Raw genomic sequence first — 24,180 nt, 5'->3', positions numbered from 1 at the left:
AGGAAGGAAGGAGGAGAAGGAAGGAGACAAGGAAGGAAGGAAAGAGGAGAAGGAAGGAAGGAGGAGAAGGAAGGAGACAATGAAGGAAGGAAGGAAGGAAAGAGGAGAAGGAAGGAGGAGAAAGAAAGAGACAAGGAAGGAAGGAAGGAAAGAGGAGAAGGAAGGAAGAGAAAGAAAGAGACAAGGAAGGAAGGAAGGAAGGAGGAGAAGGAAGGAGACAAGGAAGGAAGGAAAGAGGAGAAGGAAGGAAGGAGGAGAAGGAAGGAGACAATGAAGGAAGGAAGGAAGGAGGAGAAGGAAGGAGACAAGAAAGGGAAGGGAGGCGGAGAAGGAAGGGAGGAAGGAAGGCGGAAAAGGAAGGGAGGAAGGGAAGGAAGGAAGGAAGGACCCACCAACTCCAATCACCCCCAGGCCCAGCTTATCCTCCCACTCAAAGCCCCCCCCCCTCCCAATCCCGCATTCGGCACCCGCGAGCCCATCCTCCCCGTCTTCTCAGTGGCAGGGAGACCCAAAGGAGAAGGCCAGGCCAGCTTCTGCCCCACCCAAATCAGACTGGCGGGACCAACTGGTTCCTCCTGGGGCCCCGCCAGCTGCTGTGAGGGAGAGGGGAGGGAGGGGCCAGAGGGAGCCCTTTCAGGGCTTCCAGATGTTGGGGGTTGGAGGCCCCTCCCAGAGGCACCTGGCGCTTGCCTGCGCACGCCCGCTCACCCTTGACACACCTGGGCTGCCCGCCACAGGTTCTTCTCCCCAAGCTGCACACCCGCCAGGCACCGGCTACAAGCTGGAGCAGGTTCCGCAGGAGGAAAGGCAGCCCCGATGGCTGGAGAGGCAGCGCGGTGCAGTGCTTAGAGTCAGGTCTGTCTAGGAATGCCAGCTTGATGGCCGGAGGGTCCCAGTATGGCAGGGCAGAAGAACAGAGCTGGAAGGGGCCTTGGGAGGTCATTCTAGAACAACCCCTTGGTCAAGTGGGAGAATTTGGACCACTTCAGATAAATGGGAGTCTACTCCCTTCTTGAAAACCTCCAGTGAGAAGGAAGGAAGGAGGGTGGGAAAGAAGGAAGGAAGGAAGGAAGGAAGGAAGAAGAGAGGAAGGAAGGAAGGAAGGAAGAAGAGAAGAAGGAAGGAAGGAAGAAGAGAGGAAGGAAGGAAGGAAGAAGAGAGGAAGGAAGGAAGGAAGAAGAAAGGAAGGAAGGAGGAGAAGAAGGAAGGAAGAAGAGAGGAAGGAAGGAAGGAAGAAGAAAGGAAGGAAGAAGAGAGGAAGGAAGGAAGGAAGAAGAAAGGAAGGAAGGAAAGAAGGAAGAAGAGAGGAAGGAAGGAAGGAAGAACAGAGGAAGGAAGGAAGGAGAGAAGGAAGGAAAGATAAAGAACGAAGGAGAAGAAGAAAGAAAAGAAAGAAGGATAACAGAATAAAAATGTGGGAAGGGACCTTGGAGGTCTTCTAGTCCAACCCCCTTCTCAAGCAGGAAATTTTAGACCCATTTCAGACAAATAATTGTCCAATCGCTTCTTTAAAAAACCCCCGTGTTGGATTCCCCCCCCCCACACACTTCCGGAAGCCAAGCCAGGGGGCTCCCCAGAGGCCATCGCTCTGATCCTGCTAAGCTCTCCCTAGATATTTTTCCCCACAGCTGCGACCGTCATAAACACGAAACCAGTTGCCAATCCTCCAAATTTCGATCCTTGGGGGGAATGGCGCAACGGTGCGAGAAACGGCTGTCCCTTCCGCCCCCCCCCCCTTTCCTTCTGCGTGTCGTAAGTTGGAACGGTCACTAAACGAATCTCGCCAGTCAGCTCTTTGGCCTGGAGGGCCTTGAAACGCCGCCCCCGCCTCACTTGTTATATTTTTAGGAAACAGGTTGGCCAAACTCCCTCCGGGGACCGATTGCAACACAATCCCCCTTTTGTGCTTTGTGTGTTGCACCAGCCCAAACAAACCAGCATCTGTCTTCAGTGCCGGCTTGCCAGAGCTTTCTTATTGGTCGTCCCCGGTGGGGAGGGTCGGGGAGGGGTGGTCCCGTGGCTTGGATTTTAGAGCAAAACTCTCCCCCCTCAACAACCCTCCATCCTTCCTCCCTTCCTCCCTTCTCTCCATCCAGCCATCCGTCAAGGCAACCCATCCATCCTCTTTTGCAGTAAGTCTTTCCCGTTGAAAAGGGGCAGGGAGGGTAGGGGGTGGCCTAGTGGTTAGATCCTGCAACCTTTGGCGCGCTCCTATCTTCCCCAACCCCACCCCAAATCTCCCACCCACCCACATTCGTGATGGTATTCGCCGATGCAATTCCAATGCAGTACCGAAGATATTTGTGTGTGTGTGTGTATGTGTATGTACACATACACACACAAAAATATCTTGTGGGTGGGTGGGTTGTTGCGAGGATCTTTGTCCCCCCTCTCCCCCCCTTTTCTCCCCAAAATCACACTTTTAATCTGAATCCATTAATTGCCTTTTCAGTAGATTTTTAATTATTATTTAAAGATTGGGGTGGGCTGCGTTCAACACAGCTTAACCAGTTTGGGAAGCTTAAACATCTCCCTCGATTCACCAATAAAGTTTAACTTAGGTTTAGCCTCCCGCAGCACCGCAGAAAAGCTAAGCTTTTAATCCAGGTTTAAACTAAACCAGGGTTAGCATGCTGGGGGTGGGAGGGGGGTGGGCAGACCCTTTGCCTTGGGTTTTTACTGTAAACCTTGGAAAAAGCGAATGAAATTTGGCTCCGGTGCATGAAAACCTGGCTTGGTGGGTTTTTTATATTATTACATTTTATTATATTATATTATATTATATTATATTATATTATATTATATTATATTATATTATATTATATTATATTATATTATATTATATTATATTATATTATATTATATTATATTATATTATATTATATTATATTATATTATATTATATTACTGTATATTATACTATACTATACTATACTATACTATACTATACTATACTATACTATACTATACTATACTATACTTATTTTTATTTATTTATTTATTTAGATTTGTATGCTATACTATACTATACTATAATACTATACTATACTATATTATACTATAATATACTTTATTATATTAGATTATATTATATTTATATTATATTCCTTTCCTTTATTTTACTTTACTTTATTTTATATTGTATTTTCCTCCCATTGGAAAGCCAGGTTGGTTTAAGTTTATTTTTTTTTTAGGAGCGTGCCATTATTTGGAATAACGGGAAATAGGTGGACATCCGCTTGCCTTTAAATGGGAATTTTTCTCGTGGGTGGTGGGTGGGAAAGATTTCTTGCTGTGGCCGAAGAAAACGCGTTGGAAATTAAGCCGGGGAGATTTTTATTTATTTTTTAACAGGTCCTGAGAGATTCACGGTTTGGGGCTGGCCCAAGGAGTAACATTTGCCATTTTATGTCCCTGAGAGTCAGCATAATTCAGGGGCAAAATGTTAGTGAAATTGTTAAAAAAGAAAAAAGTAAAATAATTCAAGAAATGACTGAAAAAGTCAAGGGTGACCTCTTTTTAACGACAAGAGTATCCTACGTTTTAATGACTCATGACCCAACTTGACGGGGATTCGAATCCAAGCCCAGGAAGGGGAGTTGGGCTTTGCCAGTAAAACAGGGAGAAACAGACCGGTGACGGTGGCAGTTTCCCTAGAAAAAATGAGCGAAGCCCCTCTGGAACTTAAAAGCTTGAAAATGAAGAGTCTCAATTAGTTGGATTTGAAGTTTCCGCAAAGGATTCGGAGTTTGGGGTGTAGGAAAAAAACCTGGGTGATTTGCAGAAATTTCTTCGGCTGTTCAAAGATAGTCCTCAACTTACAAGGGCCTGTTTAGTGACTGCCACCAAAATAAGTGACTCTTACTTACGACCGTCCCAGTATCCACCCAATCACGCGATCAAAAGTCAAACGTCTCATATTTACGACGGGCGTGGCACGATCCCATGAATTTTGATTTTGACATACCGAATCAGTAGGGAAGACGGATTTGCATAACAACCTTGGCGCTAACTTCACTTAACAACCGCGGAGGTTGTAAAATGGAGCCAAACGACTCGTGGGAAACCCCAGAAATTTGGTTTGTGTTTTGGCTGTGATACAATGCACAGCTTGCCTGTAGGATTTGCCTGTTTTTGGTGAATCATTTCTCTTTTGTTGTCAATTGTTTAAACGAGGGCCGCAAAAGCCCATTTCCCCATCCTCAAAACACATGTGGCATGCGTGGTTTATTTCTCTTATATTTATCAGCTGTTTCTGGCAGGGATTCGAAGCTCTCCACCGGCCTACGTGTCATCACCAAGACGCGATTCATAATAATAACAATAACAATAATAAAAGTAATAATAACACAAGCTGAGCGTCTCCCTGCCGAGCTTACAAAAACACCACAAATATTTGGGGCAACACCCCGACAAGTACGTTGCGAGGCGCTTCGTCTCAGATGGAATGAAATGGAAATTCGAAATAAAAGCGATAAGAATCGGAAATTGCCAAACCCGCAGATTGTCTATGAAGTCATTTTAGATCGACCATCGACTGCTTTTTTAAAAATTTATCTTTATTTAGTCTTTGGGGGACCTTAAAAGAATTTTAAATTGTTTTTAAAAAATCTGGCTGATGATTTTAAAAAAAAAAAGGATTTAGAAATTTGGGCAAGGGGTTGGACTAGATGACCTTCAAATCTGTTACAGCCACAACTGGGCGCCAAAGTTCGCCAGGGGTCTGAATTTTTGATGATGTGACCCACAGGGAGCTGGCAATGGTCATTAAGTGTGGGAAAATGGTCAATGCTCACTTTTTTTAAAAAAAAAATCCCGTTGTAACTTTGAACCGTCACTAAATGAATTGTTGTAAGTCGAGAACTATCCTGTATATCGGGAAACTGCAGAGAGATGCTTATTTCGGCTCGAAATGGAAGAGAGGAAGAGAAGTAGAAAAAATAGATGGGAGATTAAAATAACCCCCAAAGGCAGCCAGGCTCAAAGCAACGTGAATATACCGAGTCTTCGGAGAGGGGCGGCATACAAGTCTAATAAATAATAATAATAATAATAATAATAATAATAATAATAATAATAATAATACCAGGCAGAAGATTCTGCTGGATGGAAGAAAAAAGAAGAGAGGCAGAGGAGAAGGAAGGAAGGAAGAAAGAAAGAGAAAAGGAGGAGGAGGAAGGAAGAGAAAGCAGGAGGAAGAGGAGGAGGAAGGAAGAAGAAAAAAGGAGAAGGGAAGAAGAAAAAGGAGGGGGAGAGGAGGAAGAAGAAAGAAGGAAGAGGAGGAAGGAAGGAAGAAGAAGAAGAAGGGGAAGAGGAGGAGGAAGGAGAAGGAAGAAGGAAGAGGGAAGAAGAAGGAGCAGGAGGAAGAGGAGGAAGAAGGAAGAAAAAGGAGGAGGGAAAAAGGAGGAGGAAGAAGAAGGAGGGAAGGAGAAAGGGGGAAAAAGAAGGAGCAGGAGGAAGAGGAGGAAGGAAGGAAGAAAAAGAAGAAGGGGAAAAGGAGGAGGAAGAAGAAGGAAGGGGGAAGAAGAAGGGGCAGGAGGAAGAGGAGGAAGAAGGAAGAAAAAGGAGGGGAGGAGGAGCAGGAGGAATAAGAGGAAAGAAGGAAGGTTTTGATTTTAAGGGCTTTTAAAAAAGAGTTTGATTTCCTTTGATTTGCAAAGTTTGGAAAAGTTTGAAAAATCCTTCCCAATTTGGCCAGCTCTGCCCTCTTGCAAGTGTCTTTTTTCTGATTTCGGGCGTTTTCAATGCGGTTCTCAGTCCTGGGTTTTTTATTTTTGGCCCTTAATTTGGCCCTCTCGTTCCCCATTTCCTCCCTGTTCAAAAGGGGCATTTTGCAGTCTAGGGACAGGGAAGGGCGAAGGCCGGCGGCTCTAAATGGCAGCATTGTTTGGACAGAGAGCAAAACGTTGTAAACAGCTTTCTGCGTGTGTTGGTGTGTGTGTGTGGTTGTGTGTGTCTTGCCTCGCTTTCCCTTTATCCAGATTGGTACCCGGCGTGCCCGAAACAAGAATCCTACGTAAAACGGTCATTCCAGAATGAACAACCCTATGAAAAGACTCACAAAGGGACTTCAAGCTTCAGGGCAGGGCCACCATATATGAAAATATGTCCCAATTTCGTTTTTGCAATTCCAGCAAATAGGAGAAATATTAGGAAACATCTTTGAGATCCTATAGGGTGGAAGATGCCATCTATAAAACATCTTAATTTGATTTTCTTTAAAGGAAGTTGATTTTGTTATTTCCCAATTATAATAATGCTTCCAACTACAAAAAGATATGGATCAAATTGAATGGGTCCAAAGACGGGCTACAAAAATGGTGGAAGGTCTTAAGCATAAAACGCATCAGGAAAGACTTCATGAACTCAATCTGTATAGTCTGGAGGACAGAAGGGAAAGGGGGGACACGATTGAAACATTTAAATATGTTAAAGGGTTAAATAAGGTTCAGGAGGGAAGAGTTTTTCATAGGAAAGTGAACCCAAGAACAAGGGGACACAATCTGAGGTTAGTTGGGGGAAAGATCAGAAGCAATGTGAGAAACATAGAAACATAGAAGTCTGACGGCAGAAAAAGACCTCATGGTCCATCTAGTCTGCCCTTATACTATTTTCTGTATTCTATATTAGGATGGATATATGTTTATCTCAGGCATGTTTAAATTCAGTTACTATGGATTTATCCACCACATCTGCTGGAAGTTTGTTCCAAGGATCCACTACTCTTTCAGTAAAATAATATTTTCTCATGTTGCTTTTGATCTTTCCCCCAACTAACTTCAGATTGTGTCCCCTTGTTCTTGGGTTCACTTTCCTATTAAAAACACTTCCCTCCTGGACTTTAACCCTTTAATATATTTAAATGTTTCGATCATGTCCCCCCTTTTCCTTCTGTCCTCCAGACTACACAGATGGAGTTCATGAAGTCTTTCCTGATCAGTTTTATGCTTAAGATCATCCACCATTCTTGTAGCCCGTCTTTGGACCCGTTCAATTTTGTCAATATCTTTTTGTAGGTGAGGTCTCCAGAACTGAACACAGCATTATTCCAAATGTGGTCTCACCAGCGCTCTATATAAGGGGATCACAATATCCCTCTTCCTGCTTGTGATACCTCTAGCTATGTAGCCAAGCATCCTACTTGCTTTCCCTACCGCCTGACCGCACTGTTCACCCATTTTGAGAAAATATTATTTTACTGAAAGTGTAGTAGATCCTTGGAACAAACTTCCAGAAGATGTGGTTGGTAAATCCACAGTAACTGAATTTAAACATGCCTGGGATAAACATAGATCCATCCTAAGATAAAATACAAAAAATAGTATAAGACTACTGTAGATGGACCAGGAGGTCTTTTTCTGACATCAATCTTCTACATTTCTATGTTGGCAACACACACACACCCTAAAAAAAAGGGGGGGGGGGTATATTTTGCAGATCTCGCCAGTTTTGTGTTTGGGAAAATAAATCCAAACTTTTGTGGCTAAGGTTTGGGTGGCTGCGGGAACATTCCAAGTTGGGAATTGCAGCTGTGCGAGATTAACAATGCAGGAACCGGATTGGTTCCACAAGAACGCAGCCGGGGTTGCTCAACTCTTTCAGGGACAGGAAATGAAAGAGTCGAGAGAGGAATGAAAACCCAGCATAAATTCAGAGGGCTGGAATGAGGGCCGGGCTCCAGCAAATAGCTCAGATTTGTCACTGGAGTCTTGCAATATCAGATTTTTCATGTTGGTAGAGGTTGGAAGAGCCGGGCGCCCTCTGGTGGGAGACGGCTGGCATTGCAAGCGCGGGTCTGTTCTCTTCGATCCCGCCGTCGCTAAGTGAGATTATTATTATTATTATTATTATTATTATTATTATTATTATTATTATTAATTATATTTGTATGCCGCCCCTCTCCGTAGACTCGGGGCGGCTCACAGCAATGACAAAAACAATATATAATGACAAATCTAATAGTTAGACTCTAAAATAACAATAATTTATTTTTAAAAGTCTAAAAAACAAGAAACCCCAATATATAAAAAAATATATATACAGTCATATCATACACAGAAAACTACATAGGCAGGGGGAGATATTTCAGTTCCACCACGCTTGACGACAGAGGTGGGTTTTAAGGAGTTTACGAAAGGAAAAGATGTTTGTTTAAAATGTGAGGGGGGTTGCCCCCCTTTTTAGGAACTCTCTTGCTGCCATTGTTAAGTGAACCCCCGAAGTTGTCACACGGTCGTTAAGTGAATCTGGCTTCCAAAATTGACCGTTGGATAACCTCAGGACACTGCGACCCCGTTGTAAATGTGAGTCGGTTGCCAACTTTGGATTGTGCGACCGCGAGGATGCCGCTATGGGCGTTGTGTGAAAAAAAGGACCTGCATGGCTCTTTTAAGGGCCGTCGTAACTCGGAGCAGTCACTAAATGAACTATTGTTAAGTCAAGGACTGTTTGTACGTCCAGCAAAACGATCTTTTTGGGGGAGCACAATTGCTCCACAAACACACTTTTTCCCAAATGATAATTGAACAGATTTGTAGGGTGTTTAGCGGAAGATTCCCCGCCTTAAATTGGCAACCTGCAAAAGCTACACCACCCCAACAGCGGTCGTAAAGCGAGGACGATGCCTACCTCTTCCCTGAGATGCCTCCCTGTTCATTGGCTCCGCCTCCTGAGCTGCCCCTTTTTTGCTCCTGGCTCCGCCTCCCCGTGTCGCCATTTCCTTTTGGCCCCGATTGGTCCTTTCGGATCGCCAAGCGGAATCAAATCCCAGGTCGGCTTTATCCCTCCAGGATTCACATTCATAGAAACATAAAGAAGACTGACGGCAGAAAAAGACCTCCTGGTCCATCTAGTCTGCCCTTATACTATTTTCTGTATTTTATCTTAGGATGGATCTATGTTTATCCCAGGCATGTTTAAATTCAGTCCCTGTGGATTGACCAACCACGTCTGCTGGAAGCTTGTTCCAAGCATCTCCTACTCTGTCGGTCAAATAATATTTTTTCATGTTGATTTTGATCTTTCCCCCAACTCATCTCAGATTGTGTCCCCTTGTTCTTGTGTTCACTTTCCTATTAAAAACACTTCCCTCCTGAACCTTATTTAACCCTTTGACATATTTAAATGTTTCGATCGTGTCCCCCTTTTTCCTTCTGTCCTTCAGACTATACAAGATAGAATAGAATAGAATAGAATAGAATTTTTATTGGCCAAGTGTGATTGGACACACAAGGAATTTGTCTTGGTGCATATGCTCTCAACGTAGATAAAATAAAATATACATTTGTCAAGAATCATGTGGTACAACACTTCATGATTGTCATAGGGGTCAAATAAGCAATGAAGAAGCAATATTAATAAAAATCTTAGGATATACGCAACAAGTTACAGATTGAGTTCATGAAGTCTTTCCTGATAAGTTTTCTGCTTAAGACCTTCCACCATTTGTGTAGCCCGTCTTTGGACCCGTTCAATTTGACCCATCTCTTTTTGTAGGCGAGATCTCCAGAACTGAGCACAGTATTCCAAATTATTATTATTATTATTATTATTATTATTATTATTATTATTATTATTATTATTTATTAGATTTGTATGCCGCCCCTCTCCGTAGACTCGGGGTGGCTCACAGCAATGATAAAAACAATATATAATGACAAATCTAATACAGTAGTTAGAATCTAAAATAACAATAATACATTTAAAAGTCTAAAAAAACAAGAAACCCCAATATACGAAAACATACATACAGTCATATCATACACAAAAAACTACATAGGCAGGGGGAGATGTTTCAGTTCCCCCACGCTTGACGACAGAGGTGGGTTATAAGGAGTTTACGAAATGGGGCCTCACCAGCCCTCTATACAGCGGGATCACAATCTCCCTCTTCTTGCTTGTGATACCTCTAGCTATGCAGCCAAGCATTCGACTCGCTTTCCCTACTTCCCTCGACTCATATTCGAGATTCTGCAGTCGGTAGCGGGAGATTTGCTATCCAGCCCGGTCTGAACTGATTTTTTGGCCCCATTTAACCCAGGAGAAAGAGTCAAAGAGCCCGGTTCAATAATTCATGCCAACCTCTTGCATGATTGATATCGAAATAGTTCAAACATCCTTTGCGAGTTCCCAGCCTGTAACCCGAACTCGGATCATTTGCTCGCCCCGGTTTCTGGTTTCGCGACTTCTCTGTTCTCGTCCGATTTGGGTTCCACAAAAACCCTTTTCATGGCGGTCACCTGAGAGGCCTCTGGGGACGGTGGCCATTGTCCATGCTGAACCGGCCACAGACACTTGATCCCTCATCTCATATCTTGTGTCGGTTGCCCCCTTTGGTGGTGGAAGGCCGCCACACCTGGATGAAACCTCCCTGGAATGTGTACGCGATCCTCAGCTTAACAACTCGGAGTCCCACAATTTCTGCGGTGGCTGAGATGTTTGTGAAACGAGTTTTGCCCTCTTTTGCTGGGGTTGTTAAGTAAGATATCTGTCCTCCAGTCTTTCCTGATACGTTTTATGCTTAAGACCTTCCACCGTTTTTGTAGCTCGTCTTTGGACCCGTTCAATAGATCTTAAGCATAAAACGTAGAGGTATAACAAGCAGGAAGAGGGAGATTGTGATCCTGCTATATAGAGCGCTGGTGAGGCCCCATTTGGAATAATACTGTGTTCAGTTCTGGAGACCTCACCTACAAAAAGATATTGACGAAATTGAACGGGTCCAAAGACGGGCTACAAAAATGGTGGAAAGTTTTAAGCATCAAACTTCTCAGGAAAGACTTCATGAACTCAATCTGTAGAGTCTGGAGGACAGAAGGGAAAGGGGGGATACGATCGAAACATTTAAATATGTGAAAGGGTTAAATAAGGTCCAGGAGGGAAGTGTTTTCAATAGGAAAGTGAACCCAAGAACAAGGGGGCACAATCTGAAGTTAGTTGGGGGAAAGATCAGAAGCAACCTGAGAAAATATTACTTGACTGAAGGAGGCGTAGACTTCTAGCAGACATGGTTGGTAAATCCTCAGTAACTGAATATAAACATGCCTGGGATAAACATAGATCCATCCTAAGATAAAATACTGGAAATAGGATAGATAAATAAGTAGGTAGGTAGATAGGTAGGTAGGTAGATAGGTAGATATGATCGAGATAGCTAATATAGATGGATGGATAGATAGAAGATAGATATAGAGAGATGATATACAGTATGATAGATGGTATAGAAGGGTAGATAGATAGATAGATAGATAGATAGATAGATAGATAGATAGATAGATAGATAGATGTTCGAGATAGCTAATATAGATGGATGGATAGATAGAAGACATAGAGAGAGATGATATACAGTATGATAGATGGTATAGAAGGGCAGATGATAGATGGATAGATAGATAAATAAATAGGATAGATGATAAATAAAGATAGATAGATAGATAGATAGATAGATAGATAGATAGATAGATAGATAGATATGTTCAAGATAGCTAATATAGATGGATGGATAGATAGAAGACAGATATAGATCATAGAGAGATGATATAGACTATGATAGATGGTATAGAAGGATAGATGGATAGATAAATAGGATATATGATAAATAAACAAATAAAGATAGACAGACAGACAGACAGACAGACAGACAGACAGACAGACAGATAGATAAGTATGAAGGAAGGAAGATAGATGAGTAGATATATAGAGGGGAAGGAGGGAGGGAGGAGATAGAAGGAAAATAAAATAAAAGAGAGTCCCCCCTCCCTTCCTCCATCCTTCTTTGCCACGTGGTCTTTAGACAGGCAATGCCAGGGTGTTTGCAATACAGGTGTGTGCCTTCAGCATCCTCCTTCTCTCTCGGCAGGCCCCAGGATGGCGTCGCAATTGGAGACCGCCGTGGACACCCTCATCTCCGTCTTCCACAATTATTCCGGCAAGGAAGGCGACAAGTATAAGTTGAGCAAGAAGGAGCTGAAGGAATTGCTGCAGAATGAACTGGGCTGCCTCCTGGAGGTTCTGTTCTATTTAATTCTAATTCATTCTTGTTCTCTTCTATTCTTTATTCTATTCTTTATTCTATTCCTGTTCTATTCTTTATTCTATTCTATACTCTATTCTATTCCTATTCTGTTCATCTGTATTCTATTCCATTCTCTATTCTATTCTATTCCTACTCTATTCTATTCTATTCTATATTCCTACTCTATTCATCTGTATTCTATTCTATTCCTAATTTATTCATCTGTATTCTATTCTATTCCTACTCTATTCGTCTGTATTCTATTCTATTCCTACTCTATTCATCTGTATTCTATTCTATTCCTACTTTATTCGTCTGTATTCTATTCTATTCTATTCCTACTTTATTTGTCTGTATTCTATTCTATTCTATTCTATTCCTACTCTATTCATCTGTATTCTATTCTATTCTATTCCTACTTTATTCATTTGTATTCTATTCTATTCTATTCCTACTTTATTCATCTGTATTCTATTCTATTCTATACTATTATGTATTCTATTCTATTCTATATTCTATTCTATTCTCTATTCTATTCTCTATTATTCTGTATTCTATTCTATTCTATATTCTATTCTATTCTCTATTATTCTGTATTCTATTCTATTCTATATTCCATTCTCTATTATTGTGTATTCTATTCTATTCTATATTCCATTCTATATTATTCTGTATTCTATTCTATTCTATATTCCATTCTATATTATTGTGTATTCTATTCTATTCTATATTCTATTCTATATTATTCTGTATTCTATTCTAATCTATATTCGATTCTATATTATTCTGTATTCTATTCTATTCTATATTCCATTCTATATTATTTTGTATTCTATTCTATTCTATATTCCATTCTATATTATTCTGTATTCTATTCTATTCTATATTCCATTCTATATTATTTTGTATTCTATTCTATTCTATATTCTATTCTATATTATTGTGCATTCTATTCTATTCTATATTCCATTCTATATTATTTTGTATTCTATTCTATTCTATATTCTATTCTATATTATTCTTTATTCTATTCTATTCTATATTCCATTCTATATTATGCTGTATTCTATTCTATTCTATATTCCATTCTATATTATTGTGTATTCTATTCTATTCTATATTCTATTCTATTCTATATTATTCTCTATTCTATTCTATTCTATATTCCATTCTATATTATTGTGTATTCTATTCTATTCTATATTCTATTCTATATTATTCTGTATTCTATTCTATTCTATATTCTATTCTATATTATTCTGTATTCTATTCTATTCTATATTCCATTCTATATTATTTTGTATTCTATTCTATTCTATATTCCATTCTATATTATTGTGTATTCTATTCTATTCTATATTCTATTCTATATTATTCTGTATTCTATTCTATTCTATATTCCATTCTATATTATTGTGTATTTTATTCTACTCTATATTCTATTCTATATTATTCTGTATTCTATTCTATATTCCATTCTATATTATTCTGTATTCTATTCTATTCTATATTCCATTCTATATTATTTTGTATTCTATTCTATTCTATATTCCATTCTATATTATTGTGTATTCTATTCTATTCTATATTCTATTCTATATTATTCTGTATTCTATTCTATTCTATATTCCATTCTATATTATTGTGTATTTTATTCTACTCTATATTCTATTCTATATTATTCTGTATTCTATTCTATATTCCATTCTATATTATTCTGTATTCTATTCTATTCTATATTCCATTCTATATTATTTTGTATTCTATTCTATTCTATATTCCATTCTATATTATTCTGTATTCTATTCTATTCTATATTCCATTCTATATTATTTTGTATTCTATTCTATTCTATATTCTATTCTATATTATTGTGCATTCTATTCTATTCTATATTCCATTCTATATTATTTTGTATTCTATTCTATTCTATATTATTGTGCATTCTATTCTATTCTATTCTATATTCCATTCTATATTATTTTGTATTCTATTCTATTCTATATTCTATTCTATATTATTGTGCATTCTATTCTATTCTATATTCCATTCTATATTATGCTGTATTCTATTCTATTCTATATTATTCTTTATTCTATTCTATTCTATATTCCATTCTATATTATGCTGTATTCTATTCTATATTCCGTTCTATATTATTGTGTATTCTATTCTATTCTCTATTCTATTCTATATTATTCTCTATTCTATTCTATTCTATATTCCATTCTATATTATTGTGTATTCTATTCTATATTCTATTCTATATTATGCTGTATTCTATTCTATTCTATATTCCATTCTATATTATTGTGTATTCTATTCTATTCTATTCTATATTCTATTCTATTCTATTCTATTCTGACCAGTCCAACTTCTGCTCAACTAGAAGTAGAACGCCCAGTCTCTTGGTGATGGGCCCAAGGTCACCCACGTGGCTTTCATGCCTGAAGCAGGACTACAACTCACAGCACCTTAACAGTTGACTTTTAAAAACTCGGATCAGTTTCCTTTTGTGTTGGCTTTAATTTAGAGAATGGGGTTTTTTTCTGTACTATTGACCATTCTTCAACCGGATAGTCAGAAAAGAAAAAAATATTTTACAGGGTCAGTTAAAAAAAAAAAAAAAGGCCAGGTTTTGTACAAGGGAAGGCCGATGAGGCGCCTGCGTAAACCTGGCTTGTTTGTTGGCTAGACTTCCATGCGCTGGACCAGGGGTAGGCGAAGTTGGCTCTTGCATGACATGTGGACTTCAACTCCCAGAATTCCTCAGCTAGCATGACAGGCTCAGGAATTCTGGGAGTTGAAGTCCACAAGTCATAGAAGAGGCAACTTGGCCTACCCCTGCACTGGACCAATGCAGGCATTGATTTCATGCAGAGGTCTTCCAACTTGGCAACTTTTAAGACTTGTGGACTTCAACTCCCAGAATCCTCCAGCCAGTTACTCTATTTCTATTTCTAATTCTACGCTAGCTGGAGAATCCTGGGAGTTGAAGTCCACAAGTCTTAAAAGTTGCCAAGTCGTAAGACCTCCGGTTTAATGCTTGCCCAAAGTTCTCACTTCAGACCAAGGGAATTCTGGGAAATTAAACCGGGGTCTGCAAACAGGTCCATTTTTGCGAAAAGGAACGGAATCTTTGAAAAAAACAAGTCAAGGAGCTGGATGAACGCCGGGGGTTGATTGGTGACTGGAAGGCCGGATCCTATGACTCGTGGATTTTCACATCACCCCAAATCCTTATCCGTTTGGGGTTTTTTAATGTTTTTTTTTTGCAGACTCAAAGAGATCCAGAGGTGGTGGACAAGATCATGCATGACTTGGACGAGAACGGCGATGGGGAAGTGGATTTCCAGGAATTCGTGATCCTGATAGCTGCATTAACCGTGGCTTGCAACCCTTTCTTCGCGGAGGAAACCTGAGCTCCACCAGTGGTGGTTGCGGGAACGCAAAGCTCGGGAGTTTTGGGGTGGGGTGCGGGGGCATTCAATCCCGGCAGCCATTTGCTCTCCCTTCGCAATATGTCTTTTTTTGCCCCTTTGCCTGCGGCTTCTCTGCTCGCTGGGAGCAACCCGAGGTGCCTTGCAAGCTGCCTGCTGAGACAGCACTGCTGATTAAAGCTGTTTAGTGTGCACTGCGCCTGGTCTGGTCTCTGGTGTGTGTTTGTGTGTGCGTGTGTGTTGCAGGAAGGAAAAGACAAAGACGGCGGAGTCAGGATAAAGTTGGTTTTATTGGCACAAATAGGTTCACTGCAAGAAAACTTTAATTATTAATGGTATTCTGCATTTATTTAAGAAGAAAAACAGTGGTATTAGAGGAAGAAGGAAAAAAAATAAAGTCATCGATGGACTATTTGGCATGAAAATATAATTACATGAGTTTATTTATGGAGAAAGAATTGATGATAGTAACATAAAGGAAAAGGGCCGTTTGTGAGGTTTATATGATAGGTTTATACGAAAATATGAGAGGTCTACATGATAAAAAAAAAACCTGGACAACTCCTAAAGAAAAGCCAATAGAGAGGGGCGGCATACAAATTTAATAAATACATTTAATAAATAAATAAATAATTATCTAGCCCTTCAAAGTAAACACAGAAATATCTACGACGGGTTACAATATGGATCAGCCCTTGTTGCCCTACTGAAAAGAAAGCTAAATTACCACGTGTCCGTTTCCTAGTTGAGATGGACTCAGATTTTTTTTGCAAGAAGCCTACAAATTTCCTGTAGCTCGTTTGTGGTTAAGCCTGCACTAGGAAAGCTGTGGTTTCTGTGGTTTGACATTTCCCCTTGTATTTTTCACACCTTTTAGTCTCTTAAGGTCCAGAAAGTATGTAGTCTTTTTTTACCAGTTGTCTTTGTCATAATCAGCAAACAAAGATATCAAGCCTAACCACATTTTAGCTACAATACATGACTACAATACAGAGAGATTGCTGAGGATACATATAGTGAACAGTGAACAGCTTAGACCAGGGGTAAGCAAAGTTGGCTCTTCTATGAGATGTGGACTTCAGCTCCCAGAATCCCTCAGCTAGCATGACTGGCTCAGGAATTCTGGGAGTTGAAGTCCACAAGTCATAGAAGGGCCAAGTTTGCCTACCCCTGGCTTAGACAAAGAGAAACAGACAAATAAGCTATGAACTCTAGCTCCCTCTTGTGGCAGTCTGCTATACCTCAGCTAAACAGACATAGCTCAGTTATAATATATATTGTTGGTTTATATAGAGGACTTGAGGGGGGTGTTGGTGAAGAGGGGGAGGAAGGCAATCTGGGGCTCTTAAGGCAAGAGGGGAGCCTGGGGGAATCTGGGAAAGGGACTCAGACTTAGGGATATGTGCGCTTTGCGGGCGCATTCACAAAATGGCAGGGGGGCCTTAGTCAGATAAAATGCAAAAGACTACCCCTCCCCCCCCCCATGCTGAGACAATTAGCCATGCTGCAAGCCGACTTTTGGGAATCAACTCCGAGCTTTAAAAGAAAGGGCGACAAATAAAAACTCTGAAAAAGTTAAAAAGTGTTTCCTTTCGCCATTCATAAAAACGTGGCACCCCGCCCACAGCCGCTAAGCACCGCCTCCCCTTGCGGGAGTTATTCGTCGCTTGGGTCCCCGCCCTTTTTTCCTCGCGCGCTCGGACTTCTCCCGCGCCTGCGCTACTCGCGAGAGGGGGGCAAAGCCGAGTTCCCCCCCTCCTGCGCCTCGCCGGCGCATGCGCGAGCTGTGAAGAAAACAAAAGCCTTGGACGGCACCATTCTGTCGGGCTTTTTCTAAGGGGAGATTTGAGAGCCGGAGAGGCAGAAGAAGCCGCGGCGGCGGAGCGGCAGCAGCGGCGGAGAGCGGGTCGGGATGCTCTCGAGGGTCGGCTAAGTGAAGGGGAGAACCACCACCGCCGGGGCCGGCCGGGCGAGGCCTGAACGGAGCCTCCCGTCGCAGTCGCCGGCAGAGTCGCAAAACAAACCGGGCGAGCCTCGACCCCGACGGTGAGGGACCCGTCAGGGGTGGCCAGGTGGTATTGGGAAGGGTGGGTGGGTCTGGGACAGTTGGCCCGCGTGACAGGCTCGAAATGCGGCCTACCGGAAGGGGTGTGTGCACTTCCGGTGGAGAGGGATTGAGCCGCTTTCTTTCGCATATTTCTCACCTGGCGCTTAAGGATGGGGGGGCTCTTCTGGATCGCATGTCCCATTTTGGGCGGCTGTGTATTATGGATATTGCAGTTCTTCCTTATCCTGGGTATAATGGGAGTTGTAGTCCAGCATTTGCTTAGACATGGGTTTATTTTGGGGGGGGGGGAATGCCAGGCTGGGAGACGCCTTCCTTGAATGTTTGGCCTTGCTGAGGGGGGGGGGGGGGTGTTTGCCCCATCCCCAAGCAATTAAAAAATAATAATTCTTGAATTTCCCCTGCTACAACAACCACCCCTCAGGGTAGGCTGGTTTACAGAGTGCCCACCGCCCAATGGCCTGAGGAGCTTCTGTGGCTGCTGCCTGCACAGCTGGGGATTAATATAAATAAATATAGAATAATAAATATATAATATTTGTTTTCTTATTAGATTTCTATGCCGCCCTTCTCCTGCAACTCAGGGCGACTTATAAATATAAAAAGTTATAAAAAGTTATATTGAGGCTTAAAGTTATAAAAATGTGTAAGAAATCTAAGTTAAAATGCACACTAATTTAATCTAAGTTAAAATAAACATAGAAATATAGATGTGGCTATATACATTCATTCATTAATTAGCTGCATTTATATGCCACTCAATTCCAAATGCACTCTGGGCAGCTAACAGTAATAAGGTAATATAAAATATAGTTACAGTCATAAAACAAGAATAAAACCATTATAAAAATAACATTAACCCAAAGTGGTAGCTTAACAGCCCCAGTCCCTACCGAAAAGCCAGGTTGGCTTACATTGTTTTGTATTTACTTTTTATCTATCTCACTATGTGTAGTGTTATGGTGGAAGTGGCGACTCTGTTATGCGACAAAATTTCATTTTTAATGTGCGCCAATTAGTGTACATTTATTTATTTATTCAATTTTTATGCCGCCCTCCTTAGACACAGGGCGGCTTACAACATGTTAACAATAGCACTTTTTAATAGCACGCTAGTGCCCCCATAATCCGGGTCCTCATTTTATCCACCTCGCAAGGATGGAAGGCTGAGTCAACCTTGAGCCGGTGATGAGATTTGAACCGCTGACCTTCAGATCTACAGTCAGCTTCAGTGGCCTGCAGTACAGAACTCTACCTGCTGTGCCACCCTGGCTCATTCAAAGTGACCAAGTTATTCTATTCCATTCCATTCTTCTGGGCGGCAGCTGGTCAGTTTCTGGTTGTCCTTAGGAGTCAATCATCAAGAATATTTTTTTAAAAAAATAATGGAGCCAATTTGGGGTAGTAATTAAGACATTAGGCTGTTATTTGAAGAAAATAATAATAAAGGCAGGGTATGAATAAACGTCCTCCATTTTTTTGCGCAGGTTCTGGGCACCGGAGATGGCCGCGCAGTCATTTACAGAGTCCTTCTTTGCTCAAATGTCACAAGATCAATTAGATCATATCCAATCTCTGATAAATAAAACCAAGGAAAAACGCTCTCCAAGCATGCAAGCACAACCCTCTGATCAAATGGAAACTCCAACCGAAGAAGACTTTTTCTCTGCAAGAGATGGAGATAATCCAGATGCACAGCAAATTGTGAGTAAGGTTTACGATCCTATAGATGATATGCAAATGAATATCATCGGTTCTTTGGTCCTGAACAATGTTCCACAGAAAAGTTCGCAGTACGACATTCGACATTTATGGACACTAGACAGCGGAGCAGCTTTTCACATCACCTACCAAAGAGAACTTTTCATAGAATTTCATAAGACTAATATTAAAGAGCTACATGCCGTATCAAATCACTTGTGCAAAGTTGAAGGGGAAGGAACTGTCTACATAAAAGAGTTAGACGAAATGATTCCACGTGTTTTATACGTTCCACAAGCTACAAGCAACTTACTCAGCACCTATCGCTTAAATGAAGACTTAGGTTCCAAAGTGACTTTTGAACTAAACGAAGGCTACGTTGTCAAGAACGGGAAAGTCATTGCCACTGCTTTTCCAATTGTAGGTGTTTACTACTTAAAGCCAAATCCTCACGTAAAGGTTGGTGTAAGTATGAAAGTTCCAAAGGGCGAAAGCACAGGTCCAGAGAGAAAACCTGTTGCCCCTATAGAAACAAAGGCTCCTAAATCCAATGAGGTTCAAGAGGGTCCTCGTGATATTGCAAATGTCAAACCTGCATTAACAAGCAAATATTTTCATTCCAGGTGTGTCCACCGTTGGCACCGCTGTTTGGGCCATGCCTCTTATCCAGTCTTATCCAAGATGCCTGAATTTGTAAAGGGTTTTAAGGTTGATAGTAATTGCAAAATTCATTTAGACTGTTCTGTTTGTAACTCGTCTAAATCTGAAGCGGCACCTATCGCTCAGCATGCCACACGTTTATCTTCACGCATTTTTGATTTGGTTCATACCGACATTGTCGGTCCGTTTCGGCCTACTAAAACTAATTATAAGTACTTCTTGACTATTGTTGATAGTTATTCTAGATATGGGTTTGTGTACCTAATGAGACAACAATCTGAGGCCTTTCAAATCTTTAAAGACTTTGCTGCAGAGATGCTAACTCAATACGATGTCCGCATCAGAAGAATACAAAGTGATAGTGGAGAATTCATGTCACAACAATTACAAGGATGGATGAAAAGGAATGGAATCTGTCATCAAACGTCAGCACCTTATTCGGCCCCTCATAACGGTATTGCTGAGAGACGCCAGGGGGTCCTACAGACTATGTTTCGTTGCCTTCTAGAGGATGCTGACATGGACAATCTATACTGGGGCGAAGCACTCAGGTATGCCAATTACATTGTTAACCGTACATGGAGCAGTGTTATACAACAGACTCCTTACTACTTGCTTCATGCAAAGAAGCCTAATATTCGAAACCTCCACATTTTTGGCTCGTATGCCATGGTTAACATTCCACTAGATCAAAGGAGAAAAGGAGGCCCAGCGTCAGAGAGACTGAGATTTATAGGTTTTGATGAAAGTTCTAAGTACTACAAATTTGCTGACACTTATCACAGAGCTTTTTTTTCCAGCTCAGCTAAATTCGAGGAAAATACAAATTGGTGCAGAATACACAGTAATGATACTTCAGTTTATTTTCCTAAGGATGATGTTCAAGGTACAGCGCAACCTGATCCACAAGACGACGATGCACAGTCTTCAACAGTCGCAGATGATGACCCTAGCGATGCAATGGGAGACGGAGATGACCAAGATGAAGGATGGGCCACAGTTCCAAGACGTTCGGAGAGAACCACAAAAGGAATTCCTCCAAAGAGATACCAACGGCAAGTATTACCCGAACCTTTCCCTTTTCTTTGTGACAATGTCGCACTTCCTCCTGGGAACTTTTCTCAAATAAGACAGTTACCTGAGCCTGAACAAGAAAAATGGTACGAGGCAATGGAAAATGAACTGGACAGTTTAAAGAGACTTAAAGTGTTTCAATGTGTTGAGCCTCCAATGAACAAGAAGATTGTTGTCACACGATGGGTCTACAGAATTAAACGAAAACCAAATGGTGAGGAAATATACAAAGCCAGATTAGTAGCGCAAGGCTACTCACAGGTGTATCCCGAAGATTACTCAGATACATTCTCACCTACAGTTAAAAATGAAAGTGTCAAAATTGCCTTAACCACAGCTATTGCCTTGAATTTAGAAGTTTACCAGTTTGATGTTGAAACTGCTTATCTGAATGCTGATCTAAATGAAGAAATCTACGTGCAGAGCGCCCCCGGGTTCCAGGATCTAGAAGGCGATGTCTGGTACCTGCAAAAAAGTCTCTACGGATTGAAACAGTCAGCCTCAATGTGGCACCGTTGTCTCATTGTCAAGCTAAATTCAATGGGCTTTATTAAGTCCGACTCTGATGAATGCGTGTTTACAAAAGGGCGAGGTAACGTTTGTGAAATTATACTTGTTCACGTCGATGACATTGTTTACATTGGTCCCAACAAACGCATGAGTGAAGCTTTTGCAAAAGGTTTAGAAAGACATTTCACACTGAAAAGCTTAGGGCGCATACATAATTTTCTAGGAGTTCAGATTGCAAAAACCCAGAAGGGGTTTAGCCTCTCACAAGAAAACAAGATTGATCAACTTTTGCAAAATTGCAGGATGGCTGACGCACACCCGTGCGGCTCTCCAATGCAAACAGATTTTTACTGGTTGACACAACAAGATAGTCCTCAATTTGAAAACCAAATACTTTATCGGGCAGTCATTGGGTCACTGTTACACATTAGCAGCTGGACAAGACCCGACATTTCACTGAGTGTGAATCTTTTGTCAAGGTACGTGGGCAAAGCCACTCGATTTCACTGGAGATGCATAAAGAGGCTGCTGAGATACATGAAGCACACGAAGGACACGAAGTTGTTCTTGGAGCCGAAACACGACATGTTTCCCGAGTTAGTTTGCTACGCAGATTCTGATTTTGCAGGTGATATAGAAACACGACGAAGTACTTCTGGTTACATAATGTTTTTGAATGGTTGTCCCATTTATTGGGAAGTTAGAAAGCAGAATTTTGTTTCTTGTTCTTCCGCTGAGGCTAAATATGCTTCTGTTTCTCATTGTTGTGATGCTTTAACCAATGTTTCTGCTCTCGTTGATAGTATTTGGGGCCATCCCACGAAACCAATTGCTATTATGGAGGGCAGTGTTTCAGTTAGGTCCCTATCTGAAGCTGAATTAGTTGGGTCGCTTTCACGGCACATCGACATAAGATATAAGAATGTAAGAGAATCCGTAAAACAAGGATTCGTGAAATTACACTATGTGCCCAGAACTGAACAGATGGCTGAGGTGCTGTGTAAACCACTGCCAGCTGGCCAACAGGAATCCCTCTCCAAGAAAATGTGCCTTATGTGAACCAATGTCCCTGATGACCGCCAAAGAAGGGGGGTCACGCTGAGTATTGACAGCCCCAGAGACATTCAGAGACATTCAGTAATTAAATAATATTTAATTACTGAATGTCTCTGAATGTCTCTGGGGCTGTCAATATTCAGCGTGACCCCCCTTCTTTGGCGGTCATCAGGGACATTGGTGTGTGTGTTTTATTAGATCCACCCATATTATGATGTAATATCCTGCCACATTATTATATCCGTCTTTATGCCTGTCTCCATATTTCCTTTGTTTCATTCCTGTCTTAGACTCCATAATGTGAAGATAGTATTTTTCCTTTGTCCCTCGTGACATATTTACTTTCGTACTTTTATAATAAAAAGAAATCTTGCTTTGAAAACAAATGACTGCGCTCTCCGGGATGATTTAATGTTCAAACGGACATTAACTACCCTCGTCCTGACAACCCCCAGGTGCCTTGCAAACTGCCTGCTGAGAGATTAAAGCTGTTTAGTGTGCACTGCACCTGGTCTGGTCTCTGGTGTGTGTTTGTGTGTGTGTTGCAGGAAGGAAAAGACTAAGACGGTAGAGTCAGGATAAAGTTGGCTTTATTGGCACAAATAGGTTCAGAGCATTGAAGCAGAAAAACCATATCGGAACCCCTGGACAACTCTTTAAGGAAAAGCCAATGATAATTATCTAGCCCTTCGAAGTAAACACATAAATATCTACGACGGGTTACAATATGGATCAGCCCTTGTTGCCCTACTGAAAAGAAAGCTAAATTACCACGTGTCGGTTTCCTAGTTGAGATGGACACTCAGATTTTTTTTGCAAGAAGCCTATAAATTTCCTGTAGCTCATTTGTGGTTAAGCCTGCACTAGGAAAGCTGTGGTTTCTGTGGTTTGACATTTCCTCCTGTATTTTTCACACCTTTTATAGTCTCTTAAGGTCCAGAAAGCTTTACGACCACCTTTACTTATCAGAGTTGGAAGGGACCTTGTAGGTTGTGTATGAGCAGAGTAATTTTTTCCAAGGTTGTGCACACACAGAAACGTTTAGGTTGAGATCAGGTGCGAAAAAATTCTCAGCCACACACAGATATGCTAACCGTTCACTTTGAGAAATAACATCTTCAGTCTAAAGTCATACACATAATAAATCAGAATTACAATCCAAATATTACTAAGTGCGTAGTCTTTTTTTACCTTTGTCTTTGTCATAATCAACGAAGATATCAAGCCTAAACACATTTTAGCTACAATACATGACTACAATACAGGGAGATTGCTGAGGATACCAGGGGTAGGCAAAGTTGGCTCTTCTTTGACATGTGGACTTCAGCTCCCAGAATTCCTCAGCTAGCATGACTGGATCAGGAATTCTGGGAGTTGAAGTCCACAAGTCATAGAAGGGCCAGGGTGACTCAGACAAATAAGCTATGGACTCTAGCTCCCTCTTGTGGAAGTCTGCTTTACCTCAGCTAAACAGACATAGCTCAGTTATTGTTGGTTTATATAGAGGACTTGAGGGGGGGTGTTGGTGAAGAGAGGGAGGAAGGCAATCGGGTTCTTAAGGCAAGAGGGGAGCCTGGGGGAATCTGGGAAAGGGACTCAGGCCTAGGGATATGTGGGTTTTGCGGGCGCATTCACAAAATGGCCGGGGGGGCCTTGGCCAG

General features: G+C 41.3%; 1 protein-coding gene across 5 annotated transcripts in view; it reads left to right on the top strand.

Moving 5' to 3' along the window:
• S100A1 (S100 calcium binding protein A1) overlaps positions 1-15,650 on the top strand; it is a 61,205-nt gene extending 45,555 nt beyond the window's left edge. For 3 of the 5 annotated variants that reach the window (XM_070766418.1, XM_070766420.1, XM_070766417.1), the window contains 2 exons: positions 11,858-12,006; positions 15,292-15,650. In XM_070766418.1, the coding sequence (XP_070622519.1) occupies positions 11,866-12,006; positions 15,292-15,435 (285 nt within the window). In that variant the 5' untranslated portion in view covers positions 11,858-11,865 and the 3' untranslated portion in view covers positions 15,436-15,650. Of the gene's footprint in view, positions 1-2,026; positions 2,133-7,618; positions 7,824-11,857; positions 12,007-15,291 lie in introns of those variants that run through there. The other 2 variants (XM_070766419.1, XM_070766421.1) reach the window with 2 other exon arrangements.
• The last annotated feature ends 8,530 nt before the right edge of the window (positions 15,651-24,180 follow it).

This window comes from Erythrolamprus reginae, chromosome 13 (genome assembly GCF_031021105.1).
Source record: "Erythrolamprus reginae isolate rEryReg1 chromosome 13, rEryReg1.hap1, whole genome shotgun sequence".
In the NCBI taxonomy this organism is placed as follows: domain Eukaryota; kingdom Metazoa; phylum Chordata; class Lepidosauria; order Squamata; family Dipsadidae; genus Erythrolamprus; species Erythrolamprus reginae.
This window is presented reverse-complemented; position numbering and strand designations above follow the sequence as displayed.